The sequence below is a fragment of the Astatotilapia calliptera genome, chromosome 3, assembly GCF_964374335.1.
Source record: "Astatotilapia calliptera chromosome 3, fAstCal68.1, whole genome shotgun sequence".
In the NCBI taxonomy this organism is placed as follows: domain Eukaryota; kingdom Metazoa; phylum Chordata; class Actinopteri; order Cichliformes; family Cichlidae; genus Astatotilapia; species Astatotilapia calliptera.
This window is the reverse complement of record NC_137424.1, coordinates 4,947,152-4,969,470: the sequence shown is the minus strand read 5'-3', so window position 1 is coordinate 4,969,470 and position 22,319 is coordinate 4,947,152. Positions and strand designations below refer to the sequence as shown.

The window sequence follows — 22,319 nt, the reverse complement described above, 5'->3', positions numbered from 1 at the left end:
CAAATGTTGGCACACGACTTGACACATGTAGAATTTATTTCATATTATACTAATGACAAAATATACTGATACAGTGGGATGCAGAAGTTTGGGCAACCTTGTTAATAGACATTATTTTCCTGTATAAATTGTTGGTTGTTACAATAAAAAATGTCAGTTAAATATCATACAGGAGACACACACAGTGATATTTGAGAAGTGAAAAGAAGTTTACTGGATTTACAGAAAGTGTGCAATAATTGTTTAAACAAAATCAAGCAGGTGCATCAATTTGGGCACCACAAAAAAGAAATGAAATGAATATTTAGTGTATATCAATGTGTGTGTCTCCTATATGATATATGGGGTGCCTTTGTCTGGATGTGCTTCCCATCCAGAGCTGCACAGCACAGAGGAAAGTTCCAGCGCTCCTGGAATCCCTCTGTGATGGAGCGCCAGTCTCCAGGTGAAGGCACAGCCATGAAGTCGTCCACTAGACAGTCCCAGATGGACGTCGCTGCCTGGGGGGTGATCTGGCTCACCGTGGACACACCGACTCTGAAACTGAACGCGATGGTCCTGAAGGAGTCCCCGGTGACAAGGAACCTGGACAAAATTGTTCAAAATCAGTATTATGTGTACTGCAGTTACAAAATACATTATTCAAATTCCAAAATACTTTTGTGATGTCAGATTTAAATCACAAAACTTAAATCTTACATAAAACATTTTGTAATTATAAGGATAATTACAAAATGTATATTAGATAATATCTAAAACAGTTGTGTTTTGTTTTAACTTTAACATATCATAATTTGATTGGTAGCAACTTTCACAACTACAGTGAGCCAATCACTCATAATTCCTAAACATGTCAATCAGGTAGGAATGAAGTAAGACATTAATAGAAATAAAGAGTTGTGTGTTGACATGTAGCCCTTTCCTTGCTTAAATCATTAATATTTTTGAAAAATTAATCTGTGATAAGACAGCTTATCAAGATAGAACCATGTAACTAGAGATGAACCAAACTGTTCACAGTTTTATCTAACTCTGTTTTAATAAAGACTGTGACCCCTGCTATAGAGTCTGACAGCTGCAGGGATTATATACAAATATTCAACTATCCCAGAATTAAACCAGGTCTAAATAAAAAGGAGTGAGTATCACTACAAGGTTAACTCAGTGGTCCTAATGCTACAGTTTGATATCAGCAAACACCGAGCGCATACATTGATGTGACACCACAGCCATGCTATCATTCAAACACTGATAACAGCATAAATCGAATTAAATCGGGACTTGATGAGAGCTTCTGAGTATCACTAGAAATATTATAAAGAGTCGTCTCTGTACCACAGTTTTCTTTCAGTAAACACCGACAGCATTCACTGTTAGCATAGCACATCCATGTTAGCAGTGTATAACTGGATGGATTAGCATATTAGCACAGATATCAATAAAGGACTACCGTATTAAATAGTTTTACTAACCTCAGGCAGACGGACAGGCGCTCTGCAGGTGGGATTGAGCGTCTGTAGTTGGTGTCTAGGCGGGCAATGCTGGGACCGACGAGGGAAAGCAGGTCCTCAAACTGGCCGACGGTGATAGCGCTGGAATCGGCCGTCATCCAGGCGCAGCTCCTGGAGCAAGTGGTGAAACTCACCAAACTGCTCATGCCTCTGGAGGACCTGATGGACCCAGGTACGGCGAGGACGTCTTTTACGCTGCTGCTCTGCTCTCCACAGTACATAGAGAAGGGAGACTCTCTCTTCAAGCGCTAGCTCGATAGCTGCCATCTTGCAAAGATACCGGTCTGGCACAACTCCCTCCCACATTTCCGGTTCACGCGCGATGGATTTTTCTTGGACACGCGTTGAGACGCGAATGTACACGCGTCAAATTAGGGGCGTTTGGGGCGTTTTATTCGCGTCCATCGCGTTCGGTGTGAACACACCGTTAAAAACCTTGTTATGGCCATTCATGCTGTACAAAGTAATTAGACATGTGTGGTATCTACAGAAACGTCAGAATCTCAGCTAAAAGTTCACAAAACCATCTCAACAACCACCAAACAGCTGAAACAGCAGGTGAACAGATCACACAAAAAAGATGTAAACACAAATCCCCCTGATCATCTGTTTTTTAAACATGAAGCGTCGTTTTGGACGTTCATTTACTGCTGGTTCAGTGAATTTTGGTTGGACAGTGATGAAACCTGCAGCCTCAGAATCTGTGAGAAGTCTGCTTTCAGCACCCAACAGCATTGTTGTGTTGTGTGCTGTGGATCCACCTCTGCAAACTCATCACTGTTTCACCATCATGTTTCTACTTAGACAATAACAAAGGAAGCAGTTCCCAGGAACTACTTCCTGTCTTGTTAACATAAGAGTACGTTGCCCTTCAAAACACCTCCACTTCTCCTCTTATTAGAGGACTGCCTTATTATTAATCTGCTAATTCTGTCAGTTGATGAAAGAAAAATGCTTGAAGTTTGGATTTAGAGGTTTGGACCGGTCACTCCTCACAGACGGACAGCTGGACCCTGCAGACTGTGACCTCTGACCTCTGCAGACACAAACATGATTGAAGCAGCTGTGATCACACAGACTGCAGATAATGCAGCTGTTTCCTGTCAGTAACATCCTCTTAGATTAGAGTTCAGCTTTTTACAGGAAAACTGGACAAAACTGATTTTTGTTACAAACTCATTTTCATTTCCTCTCAGCTCACAAACACAGTCAGACAATCAACCAGAGTCAACACTGATTATAATGTCAGTGCAGAATTATTTCTGTTACTCAGTGAGTTCAGCTCTCTGACCTCGTTGCTCCAGGTTCACCACTGAAGTCTGGATTATAACCTTTGGACCGGTCACTCCTCACAGACGGACAGCTGGACCCTGCAGACTCTGCTCTGTCCTCCTCTTCCTCCATCATCATCTTCAGTCAGTCTGAGAGGTAAACCACAAACACTCAGTGAGTTCACATTAACAGGAGGAACTGAGTTACAGTCGCTGACCTCTGACCCGTCATGTGACCATGAAACCAGGTCAATATGTCTGTAGGTTCAGTCATCCAGGTCATGTGATCTAAGGAGCTTGGAGAGAAAAGAGACGTCTTTAAGTTTCTGGAAGACGTTTCATCAGAGAAGCTTCTTCAGCTCTAAAACCAAACGGTGGAGAGTCCCAGATATTTAAACCTGAGAGGGAAAGAAAGCATGTCGCTGACCCACCACTGATGTTATTTCAAGGAGGAAACTGAGAGCCTTTGCACCAGGAGCACAAACATCAGCTCCAGCAATGATCCACTGATGTGTTTTTATTCCATGTATGAATGTTGTTATTGACAGAGATGACGTTTGTGTGTCAGTGATGCAGTGACTGTTGTTGTTACCTGTACAGGCTGGTTAGACTCTATGAAACAGATCATACAGATCTCTGCATGTTAGAAGAGACTATTAAAGGTCATGAATGAGACAAAGGCAGGGAGGCGTCCTTTACAGCTAAACAGCAGAGTGAGAGAACAGCCAGCACCTCTACATTTATCACATTATACAGCACATGTATGATACTGACAGGGATGAGAAGAATTTAGTGATTCTGATCCCATCATTGATATTACTTATTGATTCTCAGTAGCTCTGCTCTGACAGTCACCACCATCACTGAGCAGCATATCAAAGACATTTGTGCACATTAACTGCATGTTGTGGCTCAAATGTTTGTGCATGTTGGAGGCATTTCCTCTTTGTTGTGATCAGTGTTGGTCATTACTCAAAACAGTCATTATTACACATATTACACAGAACACTTTGATTAAAAGTAATGGAGTACGTTACTTCATTACTCCTCATAACATTACTTTGATGTTAAAATGAACAAATGAGCATGTAACAACATAAAGCTGAGGTACAGCCCCACACACCAACACAGATCCTGATGAGGTCACGTGATGTTTCTCTGAGTGTTTATGAACACAAATCAAAGATGAAACAGCACAAAGACACTTCAAAGTGATTCTACTGTAGAAACATGAACAGGTAGAAACCTGCAGCCTGACTGCTCATCACTTTGTTACCTGTTCAAGTTCAGCAGCAGCAGCTCACTTTATCACGGTGCTGGTCTGGGGTCAGTGTTTACTCAGCTTTAACTCACTCTGGGTTCTAGGTTAGCCTAGCTTTAGCTTAGTGTTAGCTTAGCGTTAGCATGCTGTGTGCTAGCTTAGCGCCAGAGCTCTGCAGGTGTCTCCTGTGTAAATATTAATCACAGTGACAGTAAAGGAGGTAAAGGGCTGTGACGTCATCACGTACGCTGCGTCCTCTGTGGGCTCTGAGTGAACTCAAAGTACAAACTACAAGTACACAAACACGAACGTAGCTCAGAGTGGCGGACACACTCGGCCTCGTTGGTCCAGCTGTGAGTCCGTTACCGTGAACTATGGAGCGGCAGATTTGTGCTGAACTAAGCTGCACACAGCTGATGTTAGCCAGGAAACATTACACACTGACTTTAATGGAGAGACCGGAAATACAAACACACACAGTTTGTTGTGTGAAGAAATCAAACACGAGCTGAACAAACAGTAAAGTTCCTAAAGACAAACTGTTAAAGGAGGAAACAAAGCAAACTTACAGTTTCTTCACACACCAACAACAAGCTCCACTCCACACCTGGACACTAAACACGGACACACAGGTGAGCTGCTTCCTGGAAGGAGGCGGGACTCCACCTGAAACTCAGCACAGGTGGGAGGGGCTCAGCTCTGTGTGTGCTGATGTGTTAACTTTAAAAATATGCCGTCTGACTGCTCAGACTGAGTCAGAGTAAAGTTCACATGCTGACGTGTGGAGACATGAAACCTTGTTGTAGCTGCAGGTGTGAACACACTGATCCCAGATCAGCTCTGCTGTATTTGTAACATGAACATTTCTGCTGCAAAGCTTCAAATGTTCAGCATGTTTCTCTGTTTCCAGTCTATAGATCCAGTCACACTTTCTACCTTCACCTGTGCAGTAAAGACTGAGAGCAGAGCTGAAAGCAAGCGTCCAATCAGTGAGCAGCATCAACACCTGAGCTTCATTCAGACTCTGTTATTGAAGATGTTGTTGGTACAAAGTTCATCTGCTGCTCACATGAATCCATGAAAGATTTATTTCACTGAATGTTTCTTCAAAGCTCATTTCAACCTGTTGAAGTCATGAATGAAAGTGCAGACTGAGAGTGGATCACATGATGTTTGAGGTGTGTCATGTGACATGTTCAGTATTGTCACACATGTCTAGATTGTCCCTGATATCATAACTGCTCAAACACTGATGATTATATTTGAAGAATTATTCCTGATGGCAGCAAAGTTTGAATGGAGCTCTCTGTCTGTGCTGATTTGTCGCCCTCTGGAGGTCAAAGCACAAACTGCATGATGTCACTGTAACCACCACAGTGACAGGAAGTGTTTTTATGACTGAAACACTGAAATGATGCTAACGGCTGTCGTTAGGCTCACTGACAGCAGTGCTGATGTGTTCATGTCAAACACTGGCTCAGGTCAGACTCCTTCATCCTTCTCCAGCGTGAGGCCGCCCTCAGACCCACAGGAGCTCTGACCTTTGACCTCCTGACCCTAACCATTTTAGTCTTGTTGCATCTGCAAATCCATCCAAACTGTAGCCGAGCAAAAGAAGCTGGAAGCTGTTCTATGAATGATGTTGTTGAAGGAGCTTGGAAAGAAAAGCGTCTGGACTTCTTTAAGTTGCTTGAAGAGGGACATGGACGTCTTAACGCCCACTCACATCCTGGGACATTTGATCACAGGAAATCACATGATGGGGTGGGGCTAGATCTCACAATGGGTTCACCCAAAACCTTGGCTGATTGAGACCCACACCCGTTTTCACACCGTGGCTCGTGTGATTAGGTAGAGGATCAACAGGGGCTCCATGTCCCTGAATTTAAACTGAATCTAAACACACCGTGCACAATGCCAAGTTAGATAATGGTTAAAAGAACAAGATAAGAATAAATAAAAAGATAAAATAAGGATAAGAAATAACTTAAAAAAATAAAATAAAAAGATAAATAACTGCAAATAAGTACAAATAAGTAACTGAAGACACGTGTGGTCTGCAGATGTCGATGTACATGGATGTACATGGAGTTTAATGTGCAAAATGAACTTAGTGTGCAAAGTGACCTGATGTGCAAACTGCAGTTTGAGGTCGGTCAGCTGTTCAGGAGTCTGATAGCAGTGGGGAAGATGGAGTTGTTGAGTCTGGATGTTCTACATTTCACACTTCTGAACCTTCGTCTCGAGGGCAGAGGTGTGTCTCTCCTCTGGACTCTGTGATGGTAGCTGCTCTGCAGAGAGGGCAGCGGGGTCCTGATGATCTTCTTCACAGTTGTTATCACTCTCTGCAGGCGTTTGCGGTTTGCAGTAGTGCTGCCGTACCATGCAGTGATGCAGCTGGTCAGGCTGCTCTCCACAGTGCAGCTGTAGAACCTGCTGAGGATCTTGGCCAACATACCAAATTTCCTCAGCCTCCTCAGGAAATACAGCAGCTGCTGAGCCTTCTTGACCAGCTGTGTGAGTTTGAGTCCCTCACTGACTCAAACTCCTTCAGTGACACTTGCAGCCTTGCAGATTAGTTTGCTGATCCTGATGCATCTCTGGAGCTGATGCTGTCCCCCAGCAGACAACAACAACATAGATGCTCTCACTAGTCCACTTTACCCTCTAATCACATCTCTGACATCTGCAGGTTGCTCCATAGAGACTCTTGTGCAATGCCAGGTGTTTGTGTTTGTCTGTAGGTACACATTAGATATGACCATAGACGCACACACACAAGTGAACACAGCAGCACAGATGGTTTCCACCTGCTTCCCTCTTTCTTCACACGACTGTGAGGATGATGAAGAGGTTTCAGGACGAGGTGGTCAGCAAGCACAGGATAAAGCAGGGCCATGAAACTCTCTGGTGCAGCAGATGTTTAATCAGACTCAGCTTTAGGCTTCTTTTCCCACCTGGCAGCAAAGTAACAGCTTCACTAATGTGAACAGTCACAATGTTAAACGTTTCTATATCTTCATATATTTTTATCTGTTGATGCTGCAGAATAAAGTCTGTTAACAGAGTGCAGGATGTGTAGAGCAGGTCCAGCTCTCCCTTTACTGTGTCCACTTTCATCAGCCCCTGTGAAGTGACACAGAGTGCATGTGTGTCTGTCAGCTGTTGTTTGTTGTGAAGGATGGAACAAATGAACACACACTTTTAGAGAAATCTGAAAAAGCAACACGTGCTTGGGCTCCTTCTGTGCTCGTCTTCATTAATGCTGATCTTTCTTTCCTGTTTGTTCTTTGGCACAAGCTTCAGTCTTTTCTCCCAGGGCTCCTTCACACTTAGAAACACACCTACATTCATTTATACACAAACATCATGAAACAAAGGCTTTGTAAAAGAGGACATGAGATCCTCTCTGAACAGCACATTCATATCAAACACAGGACTGAACAGGATATACTGAGTCTGTGCTGTTTTCATTGTTACTTGCTGAGTATTTTTCCAGTGTTTGAAATGTGACTCAAGTCTGATTCTTCTACTGTGTGTGAACTCTAAGCAGCTGCATTAAACAGCTGCTTTTCAAACCAGGCTCAATCCTATGACTCTGTGAATGTAAACTTTTGTCTCCTGCATGAATAACAATCCTTGATCTAGTCAGGACTGCAGTGCTCCTGTGATCCCAGCTTATAGATGGAGGCTAGCATGAGAGGCTCAGCAGCTAAAGCAGCACACCTGGGTCTCCCAGCCTATTAAAAGCAGCCCTTTGCTTCACCTGCTTCACTAAACATTATTATTATTATTTAAGCAGAGTGGTGTGATTGATGTAGGCATTGCTGTGTGACAGGAGGACTTTTCTTGAAACAGCTCGTGTGACGTGAGCTGACGTAAAAACAGTGATGTTAGCTTGATTCTCTTGGCTAAAACTATTTTAAAAAGAGGGTCAATCATGCAAATCTGCCAATAGAAGCCAAAGTTACAGCCCCTCAGAGTTTAAAGAGAAAAGGCCCGTTTCCAACACTCGGTTGTGCAAAGGGAAACAGGCCCACAGTGCCTGAGTGTGTGGGTAATTCTTCAAATAATATTCAAAAGCAAACATTTTTAAGCATGTAAATAAAATTCAATCATTTCTGCTCTTCAATACCTAAGAAATGAAAACTGGCAGATGGTCCCAAAATGTGAAACGCCTGGCTATCTGTGCATTTAGTGCTGCAAGTTTTCACTGTTTACCTTCAGAAGCATAAATCTCTGCACAGATAATGTTCATATGTGGATTCCTGGTTTCTGGAGTTAATTGTGACCCAAAGCGTATTTTTAAAGTGGTTCCAGGCAATAAAGTCTAAAAATAAATACATCTACTTCCTTTTTCTGTGTTCCAGCCTCAGTGACTCTGACACAGTGCTGTAATATTTACACCTCTGATGAAAGCAGAGTTTGTAGTTGCAGAGAAATACTCGACTCATTTTGGGCATTTACGAGCAGGAACCTCAGAAAGCCCCTCGCTGCTTCACTGGTTAAGAAGCAAAGCAAACATTAGTTCACAGTGATGTTAATTAAGGCCCAAAGTTTAGGAACGAACGTCAGCACTTCACTAATGAATGTAATGCTGATTCATGTGCTTGTTTTGTAATGTGCATGTTGTGCGTTGCTATTTCCCATATTCTTTGGCACTGATAGATGAAGAGTCTCAGGCAGGACCGAGGCTGCCAGCTGCTGACAGTGAGCAGGGAGAGAGCAGCAGAAGCTGGGCAAGAGCAGGGCACCTTCAGCCCCCTTCATCAGTCAGAAATCATTTGGGTGTCTGTGTGAAATGTCTGATTTTTAAAATCTTTTTGTAGACATATTTATTAAATGTTTAACAATTATATAGAAGAAAGACAATGTAAAGAACAAAACATGACAAAACAAAAATGAGTTGAAGTTATGAACTGTTTCTGAGAGACAAATAACACCAGGATCCTTTTTGTGTAGCTGACAGCTGGTAACTGTGCAGGGGCGGGTCTAGCAAAGTGTTGCCAGGGGGGCAGGTAGGGCATTAACAGGGAGAGGGGGGCACAAAGACATACTTTTCTTTCTTGTTCTCATTTAAAATGTCTCACTTTTAATAAATAATTATCTGAATCTTACAACAAACGTTTTCATCTGATGTAAAATGTATAGAAATCCATTATTGTACATAGTCATTTTTTAGGGTCCCATCATAATTTCTTCAGAAGTAAGTACTGCATATGATGCCAGTGTTTCCCACATTTTCTAGATTCTGCACCAGTACTGTGTGTAAAATGCATCAAAAAGTCCGTTTGATTCTTTCTCACCTGTCTTTCTGTCTCCTTTCACTTTTTAAAGGTTGCCATGTTAGAAAACATATTTTGCCCTGCCGTGCTGTTTATTGATGTGGCAAATGAAAGGTTTATGAAAACATATCTAAATCTGTCATCAGTAATCAGCAATGATCATGTCTCACCTCTAGTCTCTGTCTTAATGTCAGGTTTCCACCGTGTGTTGTAGATGTTCAGGAGGTTAACTCGACCAACAGTCTACTTCCTGTTTAGAATACCAGGACAGGGAGGATGGTGCAGGTTTAAGTTTATTAGACTGATGCATGTATACCAACAAGACAGCGTCCATCACTGTGACAACAGCGTTTGTTTTCATTCAAAGGCTTCATGGTTTTTCCTTTAATACCTGGGGGGCCGGTCTCCAGTCAAAATGCCCGGGACCATTTTTTGTCCCAGTCCAGCCCTGGTGTCAGATCTGCATGCAGTGTCAATGAGACGATCAACAACAGATCAGACAAAACACTCAGGCGGACACTCCTCTGTAGAAGGAAACATGGAAAGTGTGAGGTAATCAGTGCACAACATCACTTTGTATTTCAGGCTGTTTTTATATAGAACTTCAGCACCAATGTAAAAGTTCTGGTTTTAGGAAGATGAAGAACATTTTCAGGAAGGATGCCGTCTGCAAGCAGAGCTGCTTGAACCTCAGCGCTGAGGTCCAGACTACTTCCTGTGAAGCCACGTGATGTAAATCTGCTGCTGTAACTTCACAGTTTACTGAAGCTAAATGCAACGTTACCATATAATCTGTTTTCAACAAAGGTTTCACTCCGTCCGGTGTTGATGGAATGATTCAGGCCGTACTCGTCAGGCTTCCCGTCGACCACACGCATTTCAGTCACAAACCCCGTGACTGACAACAAGGGAAACAGCAGAAGAAAAGATGTGAAAAATACTGGATGATGATGATGGAGGATTAACCGCGGTGGCTAAACTGTTTCCTGTCTTTGTGGGCGTACTCACAGGGAAGTTTCCAGGCACGTCAGTCTTGGTGGCTAAAGTCTCCATTTTCCAACATGTATCGCTACAGGTGCAAAGACACAACATTAATCATCAGTGTAAATATTTTAATGCTGTCCAAACGGTGTTTGCTTTGTCTGTCCTCTCGCACTCACAGAGGAAACGAGGACGCCACCTTCAACCCATCTTCAGTTGGCTCAACCATGGCCGGACTTCCTGTTGGCTTTGTGACAGCAAACCACTTGAAATGAGAGCAAACTGCAGTCAAGCACCACTTACAGCAACCTGTGGACACGCAAATGGAAAGCACTGAGAATCATACAGAAGCATAAGAGCTGTTTATTGTAACACGTGTGTGTGTGTGTGTGTGTGTGTGTGTGTGTGTGTGTGTGTGTGTGTGTGCACATTAATAACACACTGATGTATGTTAGTTTGATTTATGCTATATCTGAGAAAACAATTGCAGAATTTTACATCAAAGTTTCCAAAGCTGATGTTTTGTTGTTCACTCTGTTTTATATTCATATAGTTTGTTGTTTTTAAATCAGTGGACAAAATAAATATTATCACACAAAATCCAGGGTGAAACATAACCAAATAACCTAAATGGTGAAGTCATTATAGAAGTACATGTTGCAAAGGTCAGCCTCCTGTATAGACTGCTAAACTGTCTGGGGGGGCCCTGCCTGTCCTCGTTGGATAAGCTCCACCCCTTTTCCATAAGATGGAGACATTTTTTTTTTTTTTTTTTTGGCCTGTCCCGTTTGGCTCTTTTGCATCAGAATTGTTGTCTAAAGGCAAAGAAAGATGCCCAACGGATTTACTTTACCAAACTGACCATCCCAGCCTTGCCATAATGGTCCATTTGATTCACCTTTTATTGTTTATTTTATTTTCACTTACTGAATACGGGACAGACTTGACTGGGAGAAAGAAGGGGAGAAAGAAAGAGGGAAAGAGAAACAGCTGAGAAGAGGGACGGGGGAGAAGGGCAAAAGACAAAAACCAACAGAACAGGCAGAGAAAAAAAATGCATATATCAATCACCTGGGTCACCTGCTGAGAAAGAAAAAAGAAAGCAAGCAGAAGAGAACAAGAGTAATAGAATAAACAACATCACAATGATATATGGGAATATGACAGTAAATACTAAATGTTAAACATTATTGTGCAGCACATAAGATCAACAGAACACAGTGTGCTTTGAGGTAGGAGCCAAAAAGGGTGTAGTTTGTGGGTGTGATCACCCGTGTGTACACCTGTGAGCATGGACGCGCTTGTTTTTTGTTTTTTAAAAGGTTCCTTCATGTAATGATCTGCTAGAGGGTGTGGGGGGGCCACAGCCCCGTCCTCCAGGGCATGAAGCAGGTGTGGAGGAGATCAAAACTCCAGACATCCAGAGGCCCCCAGAACACAAGAGACCAAGGAAGACCAACAGAGGGGCAGCCGCGCCACTGTCCCAGAAAGAGCTGAGGAGAGTCCCAGATGAGGGCTCACTCAGCAGCCGCGGAGCAGAAGCCAGGGGGGGTTGCAGTGACGCGCCCGTGAGCTCCGCCGGCAGCCAGCCGTGCCTGAGTGACCGAGCCCCAGGCCGAGAGGCCGGGGGCACCCCACCTCCGAAGTGGCCCGAGCGAGCCCCAGGCTCCAGGCCCCGATAAGCGGCCGCCAAGGAGTGAGCCGGTGTGTACCTGGACGCCCATCCCCGGACACAAAGAACCACCAACGCACCGATGTCTGAGGGGGTCCGCCACTGGCAGGGGAAGTGGTGGTAGGGGGAGATAGGCCTCCAAACCTTGGAGGGCCTGAGATGTCCCCAGAGAGGTGGTGTCTGATACCCAACCTGACATATAGACACAGACATACAGGCACACACAGATACAAACATCCATTCCCACCCTCATGCTCTCATATGCACTTACTCCACACTCAACCAACGTGGAGACAGACATAAAGAGACGTTGTACACACGATCACACTCCCCAAGCGTACCCTACAAACCGGGTCTAGGTGCCCCCGCCCCTGGAGGGGGGAACTGCACCCAGACCCAGGTGGTGTTTCCCTTTTCCCTGCGGTGGGGGGAGGCAGACCGCCCCGACTCCGCAGCAGCAGGAAGGCTCCACACTCCAGACCGCAGTCGGACGGCCAACTCCTCCTCCTAGTCCTAGCCCCCCTGCTCCAGCAGGTCGCAGAGAACGGGGGTGAGAGAAGACTCCGAACCTCCCTCCACCCACTCATTGTAATGTTGATGCATGTGTGTTCTAAGGTGCATTTAAAACCCAGGAGGGCATGGAGCTACCTGCCAGAGAGCAGCAGGTAAGCGCATAGTCCCTCCTGCTAGCCCTCAATGTCTACGTGTATTTAAAATTGAGAGGTGGGCAACGATGCCAGGGGTGGGGTGTACACCCTGATGGTACTTTGGACTCCGTGTATCGTGCCCACCCCCAAGATCCTATATGTATGTGTAATGAGAGTGTGAGTAATGTGAATGTCTAAGTTGTGGGATAAAATTGAGGCAGAGGCAGCCAGAAGGGGACAGGGGGGGGGGGGGGGGGGGGTGGCCTTGATGGAGACATTTGTATGAAAATAGATGGGCAGTAAAATAAAAAATAAAAAATATTATGGATGACTCTGTAAATCAAAGTCGGCCTGAGGCAGAAGCAGAAACCATGAGGAGCACAGCACCACTCGCAGAAGGGCACGAAGTGAAGCCATAGCTGCTGAAGAGTGAAGACGTGATGATGGAGGAGATCACAGATGAAGATCTGCTGCCTGCTGACTCTTTATATAGAAGAGTGAGACTATCTCCCCACCAGCAGCTGCACTTATACAAACCCCAGGTGCTGGGATGGCTTTGAACATGTGACATTTTCTGCAAACACATGGACAGTTTCATAACCACAAAGATTATTCCTGCAGCGGCAGAATCGTATCCACTGTGTGAGAGGTGAACGTCAGACAGTTCTTAGAAAATGTAGTTTCTCTTTAAGCTTTTAACGTCTCTTTTACCCCCATTTGTCTAAAACTACTTGACAGCCCTTCATGTCAGAGGTTTATTACCTGTGCAGGATGGAGCACATGGTCTCAGTCAGGCTGGACACGATCACTCCTACAGGAAGTAAATGTGATTTTATTTCACCTGTGAAATGATGAAAAACAGCAGAATAGCTCACGCTAACAAACGGGTGTTGAAATGTTTCATTTTCTGCTGTTTCACAGGTCAAAAAGGGCGTCGAAGCAAACTGAAGCTGAGCTGCTGCTGCTGTTGTAGTGCAGCATCTGCTGTGTGCTTCATCAGAGAACCTTCTGTACACAGCAGACAGAGGCTGCTGGCTGAAGTCCATCTGCTAGAGAGCTTTAAACACTGGTTATTGAAGTGGCTTTGATGATACTGATACACAGTCTTTGCTGCTGTCACAGGACAGGGATCCACCAGGGAGTAGTTGTCAGGATAAAGAGCCTTCGCTTCTCTAAATATAAACTGGATACTTGTAGGAAACTTTGGGAAGCAGCATTTTTCCTCATATCGTCTAAACTGAAGTTAGCTCAGGTGCTTCTTCCATACTTGCTCTGCAGAAAGCCAAAGAGTTTGGAGCTCTGCAAACATTTGCAGCACAGCTGGATGTTTGTAACTTTGGTCACCTCTGTATCATCCCTCAGATTCTTTCTGCACAGCTTTGAAACCATGACAGCACGAGTGATGCTGAGGAGACGTCCAGTTTAAACAGACCTTTATTCCTGGAACACAAACACATGAAGTGATGCTGCTAAAGAAGAACATTTAATCGCACTAATGAATCAAGCATCTGTTTGTCTGTCAGTCTGTCAACAGTTCCTCTGATCGACTTCAGACTTGGTGGGTATTTTGTTTTTGCAGCGGTCAAAGTCGATCAGCGTGTTGCTTTGTCTGCTGTAAATCTGCCTGTACAAAGGGAAACATGCATGTTTTAGATGCAAACTCACAACATGGCTGCATTTTTGTGATTATGTGTATTTTATATTGATTTATTCTATTATGTTTTGTATATGAATCTTTACAAGTGTGTCGATACAAAGGCTTGATTAAAACAAAGGTCTCAGCTGTGCTGTTAGGGATGCTCTCATATTTGTTTCAAATGTAATAAATCAAAGGATTTCAGGCTTTTCATCCTTTTTATTTGTTTGGTTCTAACAGCAGCTGGATAAAAACATGCAGGTGATGAATATAATTGTGTGATATTATGAGCATTGTGAATAAAGAAAGAGCAGAGATAGTAAAAAGGAAACAGGTGATGGACGTGAGATTTTCAGAACAAAAGCTCCTCAGTGAGACGATCACCTGGACACAAGGTCAGGCAGCTGGGACTCATCTAGAGAGCAAAATGGAAAAGTGATCTGTGCAGAACATCACTGTTGATTGCAGTTATTTACATCAGACTTCTTCTCTGAGATAAGAGCACCGTTTGTGGGAAAGATGACAGTATTTCCAGGCTGGATGCTGTTTGCAGGGAGAACTGAATGAAAGTCTCCTGCACCTCAGCGCTGAGGTCCACACCTGTGAACACAGATGAGGTCAATCTGCTGCAGCACGTAGAGCTTTACTGATCAGCAGGTTCAAAGGATTCAGCAGAGCGTAGAGTCAGAGCTAAATGCCACATCACCATAGAGTTTGTTAACAACAGCTTTCTTTGCCCTTTGTCTCGATGGACTGAATCAGGGATACTCGTCATACTTCACCTCAACCACGTCACTGAGAGACCCCAGCCTGACACAGCAGCAGAGATGATGAAAGCAGAAACAGCAAACAGATGCTTCAGTTGTGTTTCTCTCTGTGTGTGCGCTCACGCCCACTTGTGTGTGTGAACTTTCCATGTACCTCAGCTTGTTTCTCCAACATGAGCCATCAGGGCTGAAAAACATCACTAACACATGAATTCTTTCTCTTTTTGTTATCACCTGTGATCATGTGTCTTATGTTTCTGTCATTCATCAGTTCTTGTATAGTTACGTGTAACTAGACTTCTGTGGGACGTAAATGATTGTTTTGTATGCAGATCTGTACAAAGGATGTAAACACTTGATTACAAAGGAGATCTCAGCTGTGTTGTTGTGGACGGACTTCAACGTATTTGTTAAAAAAGAGAATAAAGCAAAGTGTTTTAGCTGTTTGGGAGTTTTTGTTTGATTCCATTCAGTTTTATTTCTATGGAGTCAAATAATAAGAAAGGCTCTAGAACAGCCCTGAGTTTGTCCAGGTGACACTCCTCTGAAGAACAAAGACAAAGAGGAAGAAGGGGATTCGTTTTCAAGTCTTGTTTCTTTCAAAATAAAAGCTGAAATGTTTTGGAAGCATGATAATATTTCAGCCAGGATGCCGTCTCCAAGGAGACCTGCACCTCAGCGCTGAGCTCCACATCACGCCCTGTGAAAGCACAGATATAAATCTGCTGCAGGGAGAAGAACTTTACCCAACACAAGTGTAGAAGTAGACATTTGACTTTACCTACAACCTGTTAACAACAAAGCTTTCATTGCCTCTGCTGTTGATGTCATGTAGGACTAATCATACTTCACATCAGCCATGCACACGTCAGAGGATCTCCAGGCTTTCAGTGATAAAGCCAAGCAGATGATGTGAACATAGCAATAGTAAAACATGCATCATAATCAGCTGTATGTGTCGACCAGAGGTGGGACCAAGTCATTGTTTTGCAAGTCTCAAGTAAGTCTCAAGTCTTTATCCTCAAGTCTCAAGTCAAGTCTCAAGTAATGTCAGGCAAGTCAGAGTCGAGTCTCAAGTCACTGGTGTAAAAGTCCGAGTCAAGTCACAAGTCTGAAACTTTGAATTTCAAGTCCTTTCGAGTCTTTAAAAAGAAAAAAACGAAAAAATAATGTTGCAGTTATGCTAAATGTAAATATTAGACCATGTAATTTTAAAATCTGTGTTTTTCTCAACACATGACAAAATAGTGAACGTAGAAAATATACACAAATTGTGAAATTGCACCTCTTTAAAATGCAGCTCAATTAAACCTAGCTCCAAGAATAATTTTCACCGACAGTTCTGAGATAAGCTGCATGTCATTCTTGGATGCGGTTTTAGGACCGGCTTTAAAATCGCATGACAAAAATATCATACATATTAAAAAAAACTGCATCACCAACGTAGCCTGGCCAACATTTGCTAGTTAGATGAAGTCAGCTATCTCATCGTAGCATATTTATATGCATATTTATAATCATACGGTTCTTGGAGTGAGTGCACACACTCATGAAGTTTAGTAACTTCAGGTCACTGCAACAAGCCCAGGTACAGTTTACCGCCGGATGGGTGCAGGACCTTGAAATGCACCGTGTAGAAAGTAAAGACCATCGTACGTATCATAAGTTTACCAGTCTCACAAATCGTCGTCATAAATACACATTCCTTAACCGTTTATTAATAGGACCTTTGAGCTCAACGGTAATTAATTAGTAGTGGAAATAATTTCTGGTAGCATCACAGAAATGTAGCAGTGACAACAATACTGTATGCTGTAATCGTACTGGGCAATTAGTGATACAAAAAACCTGTTTTATCCTGTGAATAAAAGTATATGTTTTTGTCAATGTACCATAATAACAGAAGCGAAACGCAATATTGTGTCAGGACAATTTACTATTTATGCACAATAAATAAAGGAGCATAGCGCGACAATTTCTGTTCAGCGCCAGACTTGCTTGTAACCTATATCACTAATTATGTTAAGAAAAATGACGTATTAACTACAACAGCAGACTGACCTTTGTGTAAATGCTTGGAGCAGACTAACCTGTGAGCTGGAGTGTTCTGGGACGTTATATTTGATCTTTGAATGGCTGCAATCCAGGCCACCCGTCGCCTCTTTGTTACTTCGGAAACATGGCTCGAACAATTTCTCTTCAACGACGTAATCGATAACAACCGATCTCTTTACCCGTCGGCTTCCCGTGGCTGTCATGCGACCGGCTATTGCAGTTAATAATACAACAGCTTCTTGACATTTTTGTGTTTCTTTTTATCGCTGTGTGACTGATTTCAATTGAAAGCCTGCGCGCGCTAGTACCGCTTGCCACGAGTTCCCAGAATCCTTTGCGGTTTTACCCCTGAATGACGTCACATTTTCAATCTCTATATAATATGCATGTTAAATTTTATATTTGGGGTGAAATATCAAGTCTTTTCAAGTAAACCGGTTCAAGTCCAATTCAAGTCCCAGGTCATTGGTGTAAAAGTCCAAGTCAAGTCACAAGTCTTAGAACATTTTTTCAAGTCAAGTCTAAAGTCATAAAATTAATGACTCGAGTCTGACTCGAGTCCAAGTCATGTGACTCGAGTCCACACCTCTGGTGTCGACTATGTGGCACCTCAGTCTTGTTGGCATGAAGAAAAGTTGTGTAACATGTAGCATAAGGGCTGCAAAGACATCATGTAGACAGCAGTCGTCTGTTAGTCGTAACGTATCTCCTGTTAAAGAGTTAAATGTGCGTTCTCCATCTCTGTCCTCTCACAGCTCGCCGTACACCAACTCCAGCTGTGGTAACCATGGCTGTGCCCATCAACACGCTGAAGCTGAGACGCCACCCGTCACTATGGCGACTCCAATAGGGTTACCTGTCAGCTGTGGACGCATGAAAGGAAAACAGCAGAAACACAGACATGTTTACTGGAACATTTCCTATTGACAGCTTTATGGAAAAGTGGGTTTAAACACTTTTCTATGTTTTATTTTGTTTATTTATGGATTTATTGTGAAAGGAATTCACATACTGATGAATATGTGCAGCTGATTTTCAGTCCAGTTCCTGTGTGACAGACGCCAGTCTTTCTGCCTGTGTCCTTCCTTAACAATAGAGCCATCCTTCCACTGAGACTGTTTCTGATGAGGCTTCACTGAGCAGTAGATGGATCCCTCAGCTCATCTAATCGTCCTATTTCTAACACATGACTGTCAGAAACTGTTAATCTGCTGCAGCTCTTTAACTCCTCCACTTCTTTTTTTGTAATCTCTTAGTTTCCTCATCTTTTAAGGTGGCACTGCACACCAGATCCAAAGTCAACATGCTGTTATATAATGGAGTTGAACCTGTAATGGAGTTTGATTTAAACCAATCAGCAATTAAGTGAATGATGATGAGCAAAGATGGTGGAGGTGGTGGATGAAGACCCGGACAGCTGTGGTTGGCTCCTCGTATAGAGCAGAGTGAGGTTGTGTTTGCACATTATTATAAAACCATGTTCACCATATATTTTAGCTGCAGACAATAACATGATTTCTTTGCTGTGGTGATTTTATTCCACTTTGGTAAAATGGAAAACCATCATTTCTTGCTGTAATTCACACATTATTCCAAGAACCTCAACACGAGCCTTGTAGTCCGACCATATATAGACAAATCAATAGTTGTGTTTGTAACAGCTCATGAACATGAATCGTTCCACATTACTTTAAAATCATTGTAAACTAAACTGGAATAAATGAGTGTTTATATATAGTTTTGTCTCAGCTGTTCATACACAGTGTTTCAGTTCTTATCAGAGTCCCACCGTCTCACTGTGGTGAACCTTTAGCTCTGTTGTAAGCGTGTTGTTAGACCAGGTTTCCCTCATTTAAAAATAATCTCTCATTAGAAATGGACATGATGTCTAAGACATAGAAATGCTTATTATGGGTTCACTTGATGTCACTGAAAAGATGCACATGGGTAACGTGCAGGCCGTCCAGCTCCGAGGTTTATCTCCTCACCTCGAGTCTGCGACACTCTCTCCGTGTCCTCTCAGATAAGGGCGCGCACATTTCTGCACAATCTTCTAAATTACAAAGAGCGATTCACAAAACAGAAGCTCACAAAACACTCATCACAAACCAAAAATGGCTCCACTGAGCGTCAAACTGTCACCAGAATTTACTGATAATCTAAAGACTCACAGAACTCATTTTGTCTCATTGTGTCTTAGTTTGAGACATAAGTGCATGATCATAATACTGTGTAGTTAGATGAGACAGAGCTGATGCTTGCTCTTAATTATCCTCTTCATGTTTCCCGAGCCTCAGCAGTGGAAGCTACCATGGATAGAAAGACTATGACTCATCTTAAATCTCAAATCTTTGTCTCCAAAGAGCTGCTGATGTGTCCGATATGATCCACAAGCTTAAACTAGGATTATAAGTGTGTGCAGTGATGTGTGTGAAACCTCTGAGGACTCACACGTGTGTGCTTCAGCCCACGCACACATATGAAGCACTGTGACCTCACACAGAAGTGTTTTACACATCCAACCTGAATCCTGATCATTTCTACAGTTTATTAAGTTCAGCTTCACCTGAACATCAGTGATGAAGCTGCTCTGACTCCATCACAGCTCACAGCTGTTGGAATGAGTCAAACAATGAAGAAGGTTCAGAAACAGCTGATGATTTTACAGAAACATGATGCAAACATGAAAATGGACACATGATTTTTTATTAACAGACACTGTTTATGTTTCACTGTGCATGACGTCATCAACACTGACACCAGGGGGCGCTCATCACCAGCCTGAGGAAGTGTGATAATGGGGGGAGACGCAGTGTTGTGTGTACTGCAGTCGGACAGAAGGAAAAACTTCCTCCTGAAAACATTTTCATCCTTCCCAAAAGTGTTTGAGTCAAATGTTACAAATATATAAATACAATAAAACACAGGGTCTTACATAAAATTAGTGATGCAGTTGTGCACTGAGCACCTTTCCAATGTTCCTTCCTCAGATGAGTCCAGCTGCTGAACACATTAACATCTGTATGTAAATGTAGCCGAGAACCAACCTGAGCACTGCTGGGAAAATACAAAGGCAACCATCAAAGTGCTGTATTATCTTATTTATTCTGAATGTTGACTTAGATCCACACCACGATTTATGAAACTATAGAACTAAAATAACAACAATCGTCTGCTTCTTTAAAATTTCTTTCATTACATCAAACCAGTGAAAACTGAAAAAAACAAAGAGCTGTTAGCATGTTCAGACCAACTTTGAGACAGAGACTGTAAAGTTCTGCACTTTAAATCCTGCCTGTGGTCCTGCAAATGATTCACACTGAAAGTATCTTAGTTTAGTATTGAGTGAGCCACAAAGCAGCCTGATAGCTTTAAAACAGGAAAAGTAAATGAAATTGACAGTTTCAGTGTAGCTGGATCTATTATTGGGGGGTCATGGCCCCCGTAACCCCGCCTGGTCCTGAGGTCAAATCCACCATCTTTGTTTCAGAGCTTCATGTTCTCCCGTGTTTGTGTGCGTCCTCTCCGGTACTCCGGCTTCCTCCCACAGTCCAAACACATGCAGTTAGTGGGGTCAGGTTAGCTGTGAGTGGTTGTGTCTCTGTGTTATTCCACCTTAATAAATGACTTCCTGTTAGCATGAAGTGCTTCTGTAGGACTGATGTCATTTTCATGGTTGGATCATTTAAATGAAGCTGGACTCAGATGCAGTAAATAAGCTGATTGATCATTAATGAATAAAGCTGGTCAAACACATCACGTGGACACATGTGATTGTGTGTTGTAGTATTGATCCCAATGCTGGTATCAGTCCTGGATCAATAACACTGGATGGATGCGTTCAGCATGGAGCCCTGAGCTGTGTTACAGACAAACATGGAAACTGACAGGTCTGTGTCATTCACAGTCTGTAACACTTCTAAACAACAGAGGCTGACCCAAGTGCCTCAGAGCCAGGCACGCTCACATCACAGCTCTCTAAATAAGCCAGTTTCAAAATAAGAGCTGAAAGCTGTGTTTGCTTGTGTTAGCTTATTATTGTGGAGACTAACATTCAGTGATCATGTGTTCAGACTCATAATGATTACTCTCAGAAATCCTGATCTTTGTATTTACTGTGTGTTGGATCAATAACTGAGATTCATGGTATCACACAGCTGTGCTGCTGCTGATGTCAGCACATCTGGAACAATACGAGGTATCTGCTAGCAGACTGAGCAGGACGTGAGACCTGTGGACTGTTTAAAGCTGTCCCTCCACAGCTCACTCAGACCTGATCCACACCTCAGTGATATTCTCTGACTTCCTCAGTAGAGACAGAAACCATTCAGATCTGGGACCATCAGCTGACTGATGATGTCACACAGACTGTGTTTTTCAGGAACAGTGATTCTGATGTAAGCCTGCTAGCTGACAGCAGACCTGATGAAAGCACATGTTCACATCTGTGAGGACAGACTGGACTCTTTGACTGCACCTTGGTTCTCCTCAGAGGTCTGTACAGGAGCATGTCCACCCCCACTGAAGATCTCAGTCACTGTGAAACATAGAAAGCTGCTTGTGTGGCCTCTGCCTCACATGTAGATACAGCTACAGGTTTCTCTGTCAGTCAGACTGAAACAGTGTCCTGATGCTGCATCATTCAGCTCTGTGCCCCAGTCAGCATCACTGGGAGCTACCAGTGTTTCTGCCCTTTTCCTGTAACACTACACTCAGCACAGGCTCAGCTGGTATCCAGTGTTGGACTTTGGCTTCAGCTGCTGTGATAGATCCTCTAACATAGATCAGCTCTGCTACATGTTGTTAGATAAGTGCAGCTGCTGTCATGTCCTGATGTTTCTCTGGCTCAGCAGCTTCTCCATCAGATGTTCACATGGAGCTGATCCAGTATCTCCAGTAACTGTGTTCTGTGCCTCACTGGTTCATCCTTCTGTCTGTGTGACGTCAGTCAGATGTTGAAGTTAAACTCTGTAATCTTCACTGTGTCACAGAGTTCAGTGAGTCCCGTTATTCACAGTATCAATCAGATCATCAGAGAACAGCTGATCAGCAATCAGTGGTGCCAACAGCGCCTCCTGTGGTGAGAGGATGCAATAATGCAATGTAGCATTTTTCCACTCAACACTTGCAGTCATGGAAACTGTCTGTTGGATCTGTGTGACGTTGCTTTCTTGGTTAGAGTTCCTCACAAATGTCCAGATGATTCTTCTAATGAGGCGTCGACCATGTTTGC

General features: G+C 43.2%; 1 protein-coding gene and 2 long non-coding RNA genes across 3 annotated transcripts; 1 reads left to right on the top strand and 2 right to left on the bottom strand.

Annotated features, from left to right (window-relative positions):
• Positions 1-18: 18 nt before the first annotated feature.
• LOC145424447 (uncharacterized) lies at positions 19-1,827 on the bottom strand. Its single transcript, XM_080297787.1, has 2 exons — positions 1,473-1,827; positions 19-585 (listed from the first exon to the last, which is right to left on the bottom strand). The coding sequence occupies exons 1-2, from the start codon at positions 1,730-1,732 to the stop codon at positions 315-317; spliced, it is 531 nt and encodes a 176-aa protein (XP_080153913.1). The 5' UTR covers positions 1,733-1,827; the 3' UTR covers positions 19-314.
• Positions 1,828-10,086: 8,259 nt separating this feature from the next.
• LOC145424658 (uncharacterized) lies at positions 10,087-10,624 on the bottom strand. Its single transcript, XR_013905707.1, has 3 exons — positions 10,489-10,624; positions 10,337-10,397; positions 10,087-10,226 (listed from the first exon to the last, which is right to left on the bottom strand). It is a non-coding gene; the product is annotated as an uncharacterized LOC145424658 (long non-coding RNA).
• Positions 10,213-10,727, top strand: LOC145424989 (uncharacterized). The gene is made up of 2 exons (XR_013905742.1): positions 10,213-10,350; positions 10,491-10,727. It is a non-coding gene; the product is annotated as an uncharacterized LOC145424989 (long non-coding RNA).
• The last annotated feature ends 11,592 nt before the right edge of the window (positions 10,728-22,319 follow it).

Coding starts and splice junctions, on each gene's coding strand:
- LOC145424447 (XM_080297787.1), bottom strand. CDS start 1,732: ATGTACTGTGGAGAGCAGAGCAGCAGCGTAAAAGACGTCCTCGCCGTA. Junction 586..1,472: donor CGCCTGTCCGTCTGCCTGAG/GTTAGTAAAACT, acceptor AATTTTGTCCAG/GTTCCTTGTCACCGGGGACT.